The sequence below is a fragment of the Quercus lobata genome, chromosome 9, assembly GCF_001633185.2.
Source record: "Quercus lobata isolate SW786 chromosome 9, ValleyOak3.0 Primary Assembly, whole genome shotgun sequence".
In the NCBI taxonomy this organism is placed as follows: domain Eukaryota; kingdom Viridiplantae; phylum Streptophyta; class Magnoliopsida; order Fagales; family Fagaceae; genus Quercus; species Quercus lobata.
In genome coordinates this window covers 13,905,648-13,920,604 of record NC_044912.1, presented here as the reverse complement: position 1 = coordinate 13,920,604, position 14,957 = coordinate 13,905,648, and the positions used below count along the sequence as shown (strand labels likewise).

General features: G+C 34.2%; 2 protein-coding genes across 4 annotated transcripts in view; one reads left to right on the top strand and one right to left on the bottom strand.

The window, feature by feature from the left end:
• The window catches only part of LOC115961261, a 3,819-nt gene extending 2,303 nt beyond the window's left edge, over window positions 1–1,516 (bottom strand). The window contains exon 1 of the mRNA XM_031080267.1: window positions 1,499–1,516. Within this exon, the coding sequence (XP_030936127.1) occupies window positions 1,499–1,516 (18 nt within the window). The remainder of the gene's footprint in view (window positions 1–1,498) is intronic.
• A 639-nt stretch (window positions 1,517–2,155) lies between these two features.
• LOC115960362 lies at window positions 2,156–10,532 on the top strand. 3 transcript variants are annotated; one of them, XM_031079229.1, is made up of 9 exons: window positions 2,156–2,320; window positions 2,391–2,498; window positions 2,780–2,891; window positions 5,915–6,058; window positions 6,717–6,754; window positions 6,841–6,933; window positions 7,408–7,491; window positions 8,167–8,310; window positions 10,255–10,532. In XM_031079229.1, exons 1-9 carry the CDS (start codon window positions 2,222–2,224, stop codon window positions 10,375–10,377), a joined length of 945 nt encoding a protein of 314 aa, XP_030935089.1. In that variant the 5' UTR covers window positions 2,156–2,221; the 3' UTR covers window positions 10,378–10,532. The 3 variants fall into 3 exon arrangements, with proteins under 3 accessions (XP_030935089.1, XP_030935090.1, XP_030935091.1); XM_031079230.1 differs by lacking the exon at window positions 5,915–6,058; XM_031079231.1 differs by lacking the exon at window positions 8,167–8,310.
• Window positions 10,533–14,957: the final 4,425 nt, after the last annotated feature.

Sequence of the window (14,957 nt, the reverse complement as noted above, 5' to 3'; positions counted from 1 at the left end):
AATTATTAAAAATATTTTTATTTATATTTTCTATATATTTTTACTATTAAAATATTCTTAAAAAACACATTACTATGCCTTGATTCACAAAACAGAGAAAGAAGAAGGCAAGAAACACATTACTATGCCTCTGAGGTGGGAATTTAAATACGATATCTCTAATTATTTAATAATTTTTTTTTATTAAAAATCACTTAGAAACTTATATTTTCTCCAAAAAAAAAAAAAAAAAATTGATACCCCTCTACCTTTTTCACGTTGGAGCTTTTGTACTGTTACTTTACGCAATAAGAAAACAAAAACAAAAAAAAATAAAAAATAAACAAAAAAAATGGCTATGGCTGGGTTGTACCGGTGATCACTTCCTTCTCCACCTGCAATTGATTTCGCTTCTTCTGAAGGCCGATTTCGGCCGTTTCGGTCACTGGCTAATATGACCGATACAGCCCGATTCTGGTGAAATCAAGCCGGTTCGGCGTGAATCGAGCTGAGTCGGTGCGAATCCGAGAAAAAAAAAAAAGGCTCAGACGCGGCACTGACACGCGGGCAACTGCGTCGGGCCACGTCAGACTCGGGTGCGGCACCCTCCCAGCCGCATCCGTGCTTTCTAGCTATTAAAGAGCTTTTGTTATGAGGATTATCATCTAGGTTGCACTGACATGCCATTTTTGGCAAAGTACCGGAGTCTGACACGTGTCGGACACCGATATTGGTAAGACTCGCCAGACTCCGGTGTCCGAGAGGTTTTTTTTTTTTTTTGCTTCTCCAACACAGCTCCGACATGGCGTGGACCAATGTTTTGAATATAGTTCCGTTTCAGCCGGTCCGAAATGTGAATACTGAAAATTTTTCATACCTTGAGAGTGAAATCTTGGGGAAGAAGGGAGATGGGAGAAAAAAAAGTAAAAGAAAAAATTGATAAAAAGGAAACTATGAACTTGGGTCTGCAACAGGAAACGCAGGCTTGTGAACTGAGAAGAACAAATCGAAGGTGATAACAACTGGTGGGAGTGACAGTGCAGCAGAAGGAAGAAGGAAACAAACAACAGGATGAAGTAAAAATAAAGAGTGAATGAATGTGCGGTGGGAGTTTGGAGAGAGAGAAGAAAATGTAAATAAAATAAAGATTGTTTGGCTTTGATGAGTAGTTGATGTGACAATTGGCAGGTACGGGGGAGGGAATACAGGATGAAATAAAAAGAGGGAAAAATTTTGTTTTGGATTTAGGCTTAAGCTTAACTTTTAGTTGGGTTTGGGTTTAAGCGTTGCTTTTGGTCTATTTAAATCAACTCAAAATTAAAATATAGCCTAACAAAGATAATTATTTTATTATTATAATACAAAATTACAAATAAAGGTAAAATAAACTAAATTCTAGACATAAACATATTTTATGTCTAAAAATATGAAAAAATATGCTTAAATATAAAATTTAATTAATTATTTAATTGCCGTATCCACGCCGTGTCGTACCCTTATTCTTCAAAAATTGCCGTACCCCCATATCCATACCCATGTCGTATCCGTACCTGTGTCTGTGCCAATGCAACTTAGATTATCATTTTGAGTTAATATGGTTACTAAGTTTGAGTGCTTAAAATTTATCTTTCAGTTGGGATGGGACTTAATATAGTTTGTTTGAAATTATCAATAAACCATAAAGCAAGTGAAATGAACTATTAGGATTGAGTCTTCTATCAAAAGATAATATTAAGCTACACATGTTGGGTGTCTCTTTGCCTCCCAAATTCTTACCTTCTTAGAGGTTGAAGTTGAATTCAAGAATTACTCCTTATCAAAGACTAAAGAGGGAAAGGTACAACTTGGCAAAAGGGGGATGTTAAAATTAGTCTTTGATTTTGCCAATGAGTTCTAGTTGAAACAACACCTTCTCCTTCCATAAGAAGGGGTGGGAGGTAAGATTGTGGGTTCAAAACCTACTAGGGGCGTGTGTAAAGTCTTTGATTTCAGGCTATCTTGCTTTACCTTTTGGTAATCAAGTTGCACCATCAATACTTTTAGTTCGTAATCTATTTACTCATACTTAAAGCGTAACTTAGAAAAATATTTTAAAATAAAAATAAGTACAAGGAAAAAAAATCTTGATATGTAATGATGTAAGCTACATTTGGATCCTTATAATTCCCTTCTAAATAAATGCTAACAGATAAATGAAGAGTCTGAGACCATAGAACAACGTGTTCTAGCAGCAGCAGGGCCTATGGAAGCACAAAGATTTTCCATGATAACAAATACCGAATTTGACGTCAATGGAGAAACAAGCACAGATGATTCCCCTAGTTTGATTGTTGGAGAAAAGGTTGGTATATGAACTGTCATTTCAGGTTGCAGGGTTACTTGAAATGTGATTGTAATTTTCTCATTTATAGCGCAAGCGTGATTCTTTGGAATTGGATAGAGAATCTACAGCTGAAGAAGGGGAAGTAGTTCTTTGGCGTGCCAATTTTGAGGAATTTCTGCGTCGTCTTAGGCATATGGTTGGTTTTTTGTTCTCTCTCTCTCTCTCTCTCATGCTCAATTGTCTAATGTTTTGCATCTTGCAGTGTCATGTTCTACCTGTTCTTTTTATATCTTCAGATGAATCAAATTTGTTCCTTTTCCTTTCTATCCTCAATATTTTCTTTTGTTTTTGTTTTGTTTTGTTTGTTTGTTTTTTTTTTTTTTTCTATGCGAGATGAAATGTTTTAAACTTAAATTCACTATTTTTATATTAGCTTTGATATCATAATTGAAATAGTATGTTGTGTATATGTTCTAGGCTTGCATTGAGAATGTGAGAGCATCCCTGGATGATGGAGCTGTAAAAGTCTTAAAAGCAATGCTGGATGCAACTAGAGGTTTAGAGAAGAAAGTGAAAACAGAAAAGTCAGGTAAACTGCAATTTTTTTTTTTTTTTTTTTTAACTTTATGTTTTAACATTATATTTAGATTGTGATTGATTCCCGCGCGCACACACACACGTACTATCTATTTAGGTTTGTCTCATGAGAAATGGAAAGATATATGATGTCTGATATAGAAGTCCTCATATGGTGCTTCCAATTCTGGATAGGCAATCACATTGGGAAATGATCTAATCAGTACTGGTGTTGGATTGGGGCTTTTTGGCCATTTGAAGAACTTATACCTAGTAATAAGTCTAAATAAGGAAGAACGGATGGGAGAGCAAAATTCAGCAGTACTTAATAATCAGAAATTACATGCAAGATACCTTTTACTATGGTTGCTCAGTGATGCAGCCATGCAGGCCTAGACTTAGTTTGCTCACTATAAACTACTCTAGCTTATCTTGGTTTGTTTGGGCAGTCCAATTGTTTAGTCAGCCCAGGCCCCAGACATTGGATGGTTTAGATCTAGGATGCAATTTAAGAGAGTGGAAGTGGGAGGGAGCATGAGAATGACATTTTAGAATTCATAAGGTCCACACGATCTACAATATATATGTGTAATGTGTATATGTACTTGTTTATTTATTTCTGGTTATATAATATGTATGAAGGTAGAGTTCATCTTCTGGTAAGAAACTAATCTTGGGGCAATTCTTATAATTGAGTTTCTCTTGCTGTACAGTGCTTTCATTTTGGATTAAAGAAAAAAAAATGAGTTAATTTATTCTAATCACAGAGTGGAGAGTGGTTCAGCACTCTCTTCCACAGATTATTTTCCATAGGTCTAGGTTTATATATCTGTAATTAATATCTAGTGAAAGTATCACGTGGCTTTCAATTAGTATCTAGTGAAAGTATCATGTGGCCTTCAATTAGTATCTAGTGAATGTATCTTTTCACCTAAAATTAAGTAGTGTCCAATGTTTTAATAAATGGACTAGATTGGTGGTCCAACTGTGAACTGCTTCCTTACATTGTCCAATTAATCTTAAATAACTGTATATGTGAATAACCACTCTGAAGTCTAAACTGTTGACCGGCTGGTCTAACTGTGCAAATCAGCAACCTCTTCTTGGGTCAAGTGGGTGAGTGGCTTGAGTTTCTGTCTTAGAACGCCATTTCAATAACACGGCAACCCCATACTTCTTTTATCAGCATGCTGCTAAGGGTGTTTGGCCTTTAAAAACACTTCCCCCAAAACACCATAGTCCCCATTCTTGATCAAATATACTGGCAATTGCTTAAATAGACAAACACCCAGTCTGCTGGCTCCCATTGTCTGTCTATGAGCCACCCTCCACAAAATATACCCAGTGCGAGCACCACTAGTGCATAGATAGATTAGATAGCTATTTTCTATACCCCTTATTTTTGTCTTCAGTATCTTGAAATTGATCTTTGTGGCCTTTATTTTTTACTTCTGTATCTTCAAATTTGGTGGCATTTATTATGATTGTAATTGGGAGCCTATAAGAAGAGGCTCCCCAGACATTTTCTAGCAGTGTATTTTGATAATAATAGATATTGTCTGAGTTTGTGTTCTACATTTCGTGGTGATGCCAAACATCCTAAGGTAGTGAAGACTAGGGTTTTGTTTTGTTTCTCTTATATTCTATCTTATACGTACACGTTCTACATCAATACCTATCCCAGTTTTGGTAAAAGCGTCAAGCGCACGGATCTCATGGAACCTAGGAATGGAGGCTCCAAGATGTTGTTCTATATATTAAATTATTTGTATTTTAATTAAATATTAATTAAATTATTTATGAAATTATTCCCCCTCGTTCTTTATTCACTCTGGTTTTTTGAAAGTATCGAAACCATTTAGTTGTTTAGGTAGAAGTGGAGTTAATTATATTAGTTCTAACAGTTTTTTCTTCGTCTTATAAGAAGTCCAAAGCTTGTAAGGTCATAAGATAAAAACCCATGCCTTATGTCATTCATATTGAATATTGTATTTTAATAGAGTGGAGAAACTCTGAAGAGATTTCTTGCGTGGGGGATGGTAGATATGTCTAAATTGCATGTGATTGATCAGGGTTGTGGTGTGTTCTCCATTGAAAGAGTGAGGATTAAGGACTTCTAAATCAAGTAGTTTTAATCAAGCCCTCTTAGAGAAATGGTTGTGGCAGTTTGGAGTTGATAAGGAATATTTCTGGAGATGAGTTATTTCTGTGAAATACAGAGAAACATGGGGACAATGGAGGTGCTTAGGGGATTTCATGGAGATGGTTTGTGGAAGAGTTATTAGAGGAGGGTGGAATACCTTCTCTAAATATAAGAAGTTCGTTATTGGGATGGCTCTCATGTTCATTTTTGGTCTGATCCATGGCGTGGGACTGCTGTCTAAGAGATCTCTTTCCTAACTTATTTACATTGGCCCTGGATAAGGATGCTTTGCTAGTGGTGTTGGTATGCGGTATTGGAATCCTCAACTCACTTGATCCTTTTAGGATTGGGAATTAGAGCCCGTAGAGTTTTTTTTTTGGTTATCTAACCGGAGGACCAATCATCTTGGAGTTTGTCTAAGAATGGAAGGTTTGAATTTCACTTGTACTCTGAAATTATGAGACAGTCCACAGGTGTTCACTTTCCCTGGAGATGCATTTAGGGTGCTTGTAAATTGGTGCTGTATGTGCAAGAATAGTGTCTTGTAGTTATGTGAACTAAACTTTTGAGAGTCTTTCATAGTTAATATGATTCCTTTCTTTTCAATTCAGTTTACTTTTTCAGTTATCAAAAAATTTAATTTACTTTTTCATAATTTAGTTGCTTAACCTGCTTGTACTAAGCTAATGCATTTCTTTTTCTTTGTTCATATGCGTTATATGGGTTCTTTTTAAATGTATTTTCTAAAACATGCTTTCTTTTCTTAGAAATCGTAACATAAGAAATGGAAACAAGAGAAATGATTCACAAGTCTTTCCTCTGCAGTCATTTGTCTCCAATACCATTATCCCATTCTAACTCATAAGCTTATTTTTCTGTATTACATGTTCCAGTTCCCCTATCACTGGATAACATTTTTGAAGAGGTTATAAAGAGTGAAGAAGGACGTGTTATGACCTTAGACGATGTTAGAGCTTCCCTTGTCCAGTTGGGTTGTCCTGCCTCTGCTAGAGGGATAGCTGACTCATATAGTATCGGTATCTCATTCTCTCTGTCTAATTTCAATTTTTTTTTTTTTTTTTCTAGGAAGTACGGACATGGACACGGGTATTGAAAGGGTGCAACACGGCAATTTTTGAAAAATTAGGACACGATATTGCAGGGATACACATAAAAATAAATTATTAAATATATATTTTTTATATTTTAAAATATTGTTATGCATTTATTTTTTCATATAATGTTATATATATATATATATAAAAATTTTAGAGCAATAATGGATAAAAAGTGAATTCATGAGTAATAAATGATGTTTAGAGATTAGAATATTAATCGAGAATAAGATCCAGAGGAGTATATAAAAGATAACTGGATAAGTGTTAAAGATTGAAAACTAAATATAAAAGATAACTGGATAAGTGTTAAAGATTGAAAACTAAAAGATAAGTGTCTATCCTGTGTCCCGCAATTTTTCAAAAAAAAAAAAAGACAGTTGGAGCATGCATGCGGAAGTGTCCCAAACATGTCTTGTGTCCGACAGGTATGGTACCTATTTGGTGTCCATGCTTCCTAGACTCTTTATCACCTTGTGATATAACGCTGTCACATCATTAATGAGTTCACTCAATCTTTCTATTTAGCTGGTTTATTTATTATTTGGTCTCTATTGACACATTCATATGTGTTGTTCAGATTTGAAGAAAATTATTGAATCAGCACAGAATGATGAGGTTTCTTGACTTATGTTTTGTTTCAAAATATATGAGAATTCATAAATTCCATCACTAAAAGATGTCTTACATTTTCTTCACTACAGGTAGAATCAATTGTGTTGAAAAGATATGGAAGGGATGCTTATAGAATTTTCAGATTACTGTCAAAAAATGGCCGCCTAGTTGAGACTGATAAGGTAATTGATAAATTATTGCTTGTCCCAAAAGTTTAAATTGTTAGGAAATGGTTTTTTTTTTTTTTTTTTTTAACCATTCTAACACTTCCCTCTGTCTTAATTTGTGTGCCTAACCTTTGCGATTTTAACTTTTTTTTAAATGGGAGGTAAAATGGAGATAGGGTTCGAACTCCTAACCATATGCTCTAATACCATGTCTCTGGAAGTGTTTTTTGGGCATTCAAAGTTCATTACCCTTACACAAATATTATTTATATATGTGGGCGATTACATTGATAATTCTATTTTGCCTCTGACTCGATACAAAACTATAACAGTAATAACTAGTTTCACTAAAAACAATTTTTCTTTTTCAGTCACTTGTTTTTTCCATGACCTTTTTTGGAAGCAATTGCTCTTCAAAGAAGCTTTTTCAGATACACCTGGAAGGATATGTTTGATGTGTTATTTAATCCGACTTTTTCCTTAATGTAGATTTCAGATACCACATTTGTGGAAAAGAAGGATGCGCCCAAGATTCTTTATAAGATGTGGAAGGATGAGTACTTGCATATGGAGGTGAATGGCTGTCATTTATACAATATATGTATCAATATTTCGTATAAGTATTGAGATTTAGGTCAAAATTATCCAATATATTTTTGAAAATACTAATGCTAAATGAGATTTTTTTTAAACTGAGTTCCTCTTGTACGATTTTTTTAGCAGGGTCGTCATGCTCACACACTTGAATTTCTTTTAGGTTTCGTTTTTTTTCTTCTACTCTTACTTGAGTTAATATTTTTATTTCATTTTCTTCATTTTAGTTGCCCTTCTTAGGGTAAATTTCTGATTGGATTCTGCTTCCCTATTGTTATTTTTTTTCACTTTTTTTCTTGATGCTCTCTCTCTCTCTCTCTCTCTCTCTCTCTCTCTCTCTTGCGTGTGCCCCTACACACACAGGACTACAGAGAATTTGGGATTGAAAAGTCTTTTCCAATTTTGTACTGAGGTTGGATTCAAAGTAATTAGTACTTATTTTTCTAAACCTCTCTCTCTCTCTCTCTACTAATATAAACCCTAATTTATTTAAAAAACTTTATCAAAAGAAACACTTTAAACTCTAATTCAATTATACTCACATGCAAAACACAGAGAGAAAAGGCTTGTATATATGTGTACCCATGTGTTTTGTGTGTGTGTGCACGCACAATTCTATGAGTTCTTTATGATAATTTTTAATTCTCCTTGCAGAAATTAGTTTTAGCACCAAATAGAAATATATTGTTGTGGAAAGTAAATAAGCGCCCTCTGTGGGAACATGTATTAGATGAGATGTTCCATGCTGCTTTAAATTTGAGTCTACGAGCGGCTTACGAATGGGATAAGGAAAAAGAGGTATGTAGAATATGAACTACTAATCTCTTGTGTGCCTTCCCCTTGAATGAGTTCTTATTTATGTTGCTTATGGTTTTTTCCTTGTCAAATCTCTTTGGAAGTGGTAACTTTTTCCATGAATGCCTCATACTGCTAGGCTCATGGCTTCATGCATATTGGGAGGAGTTTCTAATTGAGGAGTTTTATACATTGGATTACATTTTCTTCTTATATCATCAATACTTGCAAAATCTCTAGAAGATCCAAGATCAATAGCTATGCTATCAATCAATTGTTTAAATTGCATGTTTTTATAGTCTAAAATTATGCATAAAAAATAAGTTTGTAGATCATATAGTAAATAACGTCCGATTGACACAAAATTTAATGTGTGTTAAGAGTGTAAAGAACATACAATTCAACGGTTAGATTTCAAAATATGTAGTAATGTTAATTTTTTTAAAAGGAAGTTGTAGCCTTAAACTACAACTATGTTTGTAGCCAATCTTTGTCCTTGTTTGGATCATCAAGGTTGTATTGTTGTTTCTTTTTGGGAGTGCAAGTAGTGGATTGGAGTGCTGTTGATGGCTTGGAGATCTTTGTACCAGAAATTTATTATTGGGGCTACTACTGTGTCTAAACCATTGTGGCATTTCGTGTTTCATGACATGGGTGGGTTGCAGCCAGAGATGAGAGCCGCACTAGAGCTTAGGGTGCAAGCTGGGGGGCCACGGTTCAAGATTAAGGGGTTAGGCGGAGTTTGATGGGTATTAAAGTAACCAACTCTTGGTGGTAAATGATTGTTTGCATTGCTAGCGGCCCCTTTCATTTGGAATTTTTACTTCAATGTGGATGACTATATTTATTTGCCTGTGGGTATTATGCTTTGTGCTCAATAATTTCCATGATAATACTCAGTTAACTATTAAGAAGAATACTTTGTCCAGTGGTGCTCTGCTTGAATGACTCTACTAAAAATCCTGTCCAATTCTACTCCCAATGAATTGCACTAATTTAAACGTCTTACCTCATTTTTTTCTCTTCTTTTTATTTTTTATTTTTTTATTTTAAGAAAGGCAGAATGATTGCACTTTGGCATCTAAGATGCTATGACAATTTTTAGTGGGGTTTGGGACTTGGGAGTGTCTAGAATAGTAATCCATTAAGTTTATTGTAAAATCACATGAGAAACATGTGAGCAAGGATATGTGGTCTCTTTTAGAGAATGCCACTAATCAGTTTGGAAAATTGTCCTCCAAATTAATTTAGTGGAAAACTTTATCGTTAATCCTATGATGATTTGTGGATTTTAAGTCACCTTACCATTAATCAGTATCAAAATGCTTAGATCATCATATTTTGAATTCAGATTCTTCAGCAAATGTCTATTTTTTCATTTTTTTTATATTGTTCTGCCAACAGGTGCATTCAGAAGTGATTTTCTTTTCTTTTCTGATTTGATTTCTTCTATATGGTTTGTTGTTTTTGATTTCCTGCTTCTGACAAGTCTATTCAGTTTGCAAAAGGGAACAGTTCCTAGACCAAATAATTTAACTGGCCTGATACTACTGAAATTATACCAGAACCTGACTGAAAGCACTGAGAATAATAGAATAACTGAGTCCTTGACTGCAAAATAGTAGTTGAATCCGTTCCCGACAATGAAGGGTCTTTGCATCCTAATTAATGTTAAGATGTTCACCCCAGTCCAAATAGTTTAACCTCTCATTGTGAAACTCCACACACATTTCCTTTTGAATAACAATTTTTCCCCCGTTCTTGACATTGCTGGATTAGTATTTTAAAATCACTTCACTGTTTCTCTTTGGATATTCAGATTCCTCTATGAAATTTAGTTGTTAAATCACCTGCACTTTCATCACCTTGTGACAACCATTATTACTTTACACCTTTATTTTGATAAATGTATGTACTAATAATTTTCTATGTTAAAACTCCTTCCAGGTTATAAACCCCCTTGAAGCTATGACAAAAGAGGAAAGACAAAAACAAAAGAACATCAGGATTCTCCTGGATTCATCGCTGCTGAAACTTGATGATGCTATCATGCTTTTCCATAACTTCTGAATTTATTAAGTCTTGCCTATGACTGACATATCTTTAAATGAAAATGAGGGATGCGTTATGGGTAACACATAACTTGTTCTCTTATTTCCTTTACTTGGATACAAAGCAAGTATTTATAGAACTAATGAATAAGAAAATAGATAACTTTAGAATCATATCGTGTGCTTCGTGTAGTCTGAGTGTGATCTAGGTTCCCCTTCCCCCAGCCCACCCTGTGGGGATCAGTTTGTGTTTATTGCCATTTCTTTTTCAGTTGATAGGTTCCATTTTCTTTTCAATTTTTTGTGGCTAGGCTTTGAAAATTGGAGGGCCTCATTGAAACAAAGTTGGTTCAAGATGGACTCATCTACTTCTTCAAATTTAGAGGTGTGCTGCACCCTGACAGAGTCTGGTGTGAACGAGATTGGGCTGGAAAATGGCACTTCCCTTCAAGGTTTTGGAAAGAAATGAAATGGAATGGTTAGGGAATATATTTCCCTCGGTAAAACCGTGGAAATAGTGAGAAAACAGTTGAGGTGTGTGTTGAGTTTTGTTCGTTTGTTGTAAGTTATAAATTTTATGATTTTTTGTTTTTTCAAAAAATAAAGTGAGCATTTTGTTTAGGCACCTTGAGTTTAGGGTTCCAACGGTAATGATATGCAGTCTTCAGCCATGAAAACTTGATTTGATGCGTTTGAATCACTGTTTAAAAACCCAAACAGGGCAAAACACCATTCAAGAGGGCTGCATGCATGCATGGAGCATTATTTACTAATTTTACTTAAAGCTGATAAACTACTATAAATCAAAGAACTATTCTATAAGTTGCTTTTACACTGTACGCGTGGGCTGTTCCAAAGAAGTAAAATTGACAGGATAAACCTCAGTCATGTTAGGATGAAATAACCCTAAATTCTGCTCAACATCGGCAGGCTTAAGATCTTCATTAACTCTAAAACTTTCGAACTTAAACTTTGCATTGGAAGGAAATAAATTGAGTGGAATAAATTTATATTGTATTTTCTATAATGATTTGGGTCATTAATGCCAAATGACTTTCTTTTCAAACTTAGATTTGAACTTATCATTTTGTTTAGAAGGAATTTTTATTTTTATTTTTAGAGTAGACACCCAAAGTGCGACATGAGACTCGATTCACCCACCAGCTAAAACGAAATTTCAGGCAGGTTAAAAATGGTCGGGTTTGGGTTCTGTCTGGTTGAGGTCCTAGTCGGGCTTGAAACCAACCAGACCTGACCCATAATTTGCTCTATATGCCATTAACCCTGGAATCAAAGAGCATAGTATATTGATTAGCCCCATCAGTCACGACCGTGCCTTTACCAGTCCCTAGTGCATAGTCTAAGTGCACATTTTTGGGATCATATACATATGTAGAATAAGGGTACACATTGACTAGCAGTGAACATTAATTTTGCACCAAAAAAATTTGACACAATGGATCCAATAACAAAGTCATTTTCCAAAAATGCATCGTTCGAAGGAGGATATGAGACACCTATTATGGCACATGAAACAACAGTGCTAATTGGTACAGTAATATTAGCAGATTTTAGGGCTGCATCAAAGTTTTGCATGGTACCATACACAAATGTTGCTAGAGACCCCAGAATGGCCTCGTTGCCTGTGGTTACGTACCTAAATTCACTGCTGTGACATGTATTAGCAACCCATGTAGTGGCTGAATTTGGATCTCATGCTAGATGTTGGAGGTCTTCGTTTCTAACTTCTTGGACAACTTTTATGTTACAGGGTTGGGTTCGAAAATCCAAACTTTGGTTATACTTCTTGATTTCAATAGCCCAATGGCTGCTTCAGGGACTGGAAGGTTGTCACCTAGTAGTCTATAGTTCACACCAACACCTTGGGCCCTTTATCAAGAATAGAATTGGAAGTTAACAAATTTTGGAGAATAGAAAAATATCCAATCTTATAAACTTTAACAACACAAAAGAAAGACTTCCTCCAAAAAAAAAAAAAAAAAAAAAAAAAAAAAATCAGATTTTTATTTTTATAAATAACAAAATAAAATAACCATCTTTAAAATACTAATATCATTTTGAGTACTCTTCTTACTATCCCTCTCTTTTAGTCTTTTCTCTCTGTAGAGTCACCTCATTAAGGATGACAAAATACCTCCAACTTACCTTGCTCCTATCTTACCGTGTTCCCACTCTGCGCAGATTTTTCCAATCCTAAAAAAAGTGGGTGGAAAGGAGACATATACTCATGATTAGACCTTGAACTATACCATTTTTGTTATTCTTAAAGTTGAGTGTAGAAAATAACAGCATTGCACAAGAAACAAACAAACAAACAAGATTTGATTTTGATGAGTTTATTTTCACTTCAAGAGAGAATGTATACCTTTTATACAATAAACAAAATAAACTCATCTAAATGCACAATAAAAATTATTACTATAATTAATTGAGCAATCATTATATGTGTGTATGGACGTGCTCACATTGACACACAAAACATGTATACAAACTACAAAGACACATGAGGATTCACCAACCTGATTTAGCAACGAAGAAATTCTCAAAGATGCAAAAGAAGAGCAATGAAAGAGCCATCGTATGTACAATTTAGGGTGAAAAAGAAAGAGTGAAGCATATATGTATATAGGCATTTTAGGACGCAATAGTGGTTCATCATTCTCAAGTCAAACGTCAGTAGCAAAGTCAAAATAGATAAATAATTTAACCCTAACTATCGTAAGAAAATCGAGATATAGCACATATAACATGGGATCTTTAATTACAACGGTATCAATTTCAAAAGCACAAGCAAATGTAGCACAGCCTTTTAAGAGATTCCACTTTATCAACTAGTCAGTAACTCAAAAAAACTAATCAGTAACTCATGCAATGTGCAAAAAGAGTTTAACACAATATGATTTATTTATTTTTATTCATTTTTACTTTCTATCTAAATATAAAATTCGATAATTTTATGGTAGTTGTTAATAAGCTTTTATAATGACTGAGATTCTATATGGAACAATCTATTCTACCATTTAATAAAAATATGAATTTGCTAGGTTATAGTGAAAGGCTTAAATATATAATAGAATTTAAACTCAATTAAAAATATTATTTAAAATAATAATGTGTGATATTGTTTAAGACATTAAAAGTTTATGTAGTATCAATGTATCATTAGAAAAAGTCAACAAAGTATGAATTTGACAATTATGATTGTTACTAATAAACTTTTAATAGATATGTATTATGACCATGTTTGAGGCCATGTTACTCTTTGCTCATCATCTATTGATAATAGAACTTCCAAATGAACATTTTTCTTTTGATAAATAGAGTTTTAATCTATGCAGTCTACTCCATGATAATTGCTCATATTATCAGACTAAGACATCAATTGGTTATTAGTGTAGACGGAGTTTAAATTTGAACTTCAAATCTCTTATTTGACAATAAAAGACTTTACCAATTAAGTTAATCGAACTCACTACTCTACGTTGAGATATTTTAGTCTTTGATTTTGAAGAGTTAAAAGTAGGTAGTAGTTAGCTTAGTTTTATCTTATATTTTAGTTTTCTATGATAAAATTTGATAATAGAACTTCTACAAGAAAGCGACTAATATGTACCTCAAATCCAATATTGATAAAATCATTGAATTTTATATTATCAAACTTACCTTATATTAGCTTACACCCATGAAACCTCCTTCCAAAAAATTACTTACTGTCCAACTCATTCTCACTACAGATCTTACTCCACATTCATACATGATACAAGAACCCACTCGTGTAGAAAATATTTGATGAAGACGGCAGAAAAGCTTTCAAATGGTACACATCAAAATAAAACTTCAGCTACTCTGCCAATATTTTGTGACTGAACTTAAATTGCAAACTCAAAATTTCAGTACAAAATTTTGGAGTAGATGACTGAAAAGCTTGGAAAGCGTCTTATTGTTTCAGAACATAAGACTAGGATGCATTCTAGGAAAGTTGATGGACATTAGTCAAATGACTGATACAATCCATAAGTTTACCCAGGTATCTAAGGCAGAGTGTGGATTACCAAGGTATCTAAGGTTAGACGGTAGGATTGAGTTTGTTTGGGATATGATGAAAAGTTCAGTTTATTTGAGTTTTTAGCATCTTTTTGGTACTATTTATAGGTCCCATTGTATTATTCAGCTAGCTTTTAACTTCTTTTTCTTTTTCTTTTTTTCTACATTTTTAACAAAAAAATTTTAGTTTCAGCTAAATAGGCTGTTCTCAAACAGACCTGGGTAACCATAAAAGCAAGTAAATTGATGAATCTGCCCCCATATTGATGAGTTCTCCCTTCCCAACCATGTCAAGGAATTTGTTGAATTTGGGGGATATTGATGATGATACCTACCCTAGGGGGCTACCTGAAGGCTGTTGATAAATTTGGAATACCATGCTGTTGGATTGGATCTAATCTAGAATTTAGTATCTCAAGCTTGTCAGAGTACCATATGATGCATCGCTTGCAGACATGGACCAAAAGACAATAAGGCAGGATGAACCATGTAAAAATTGAGATTACAAAATGCAGGACACAAATTACTGGCACG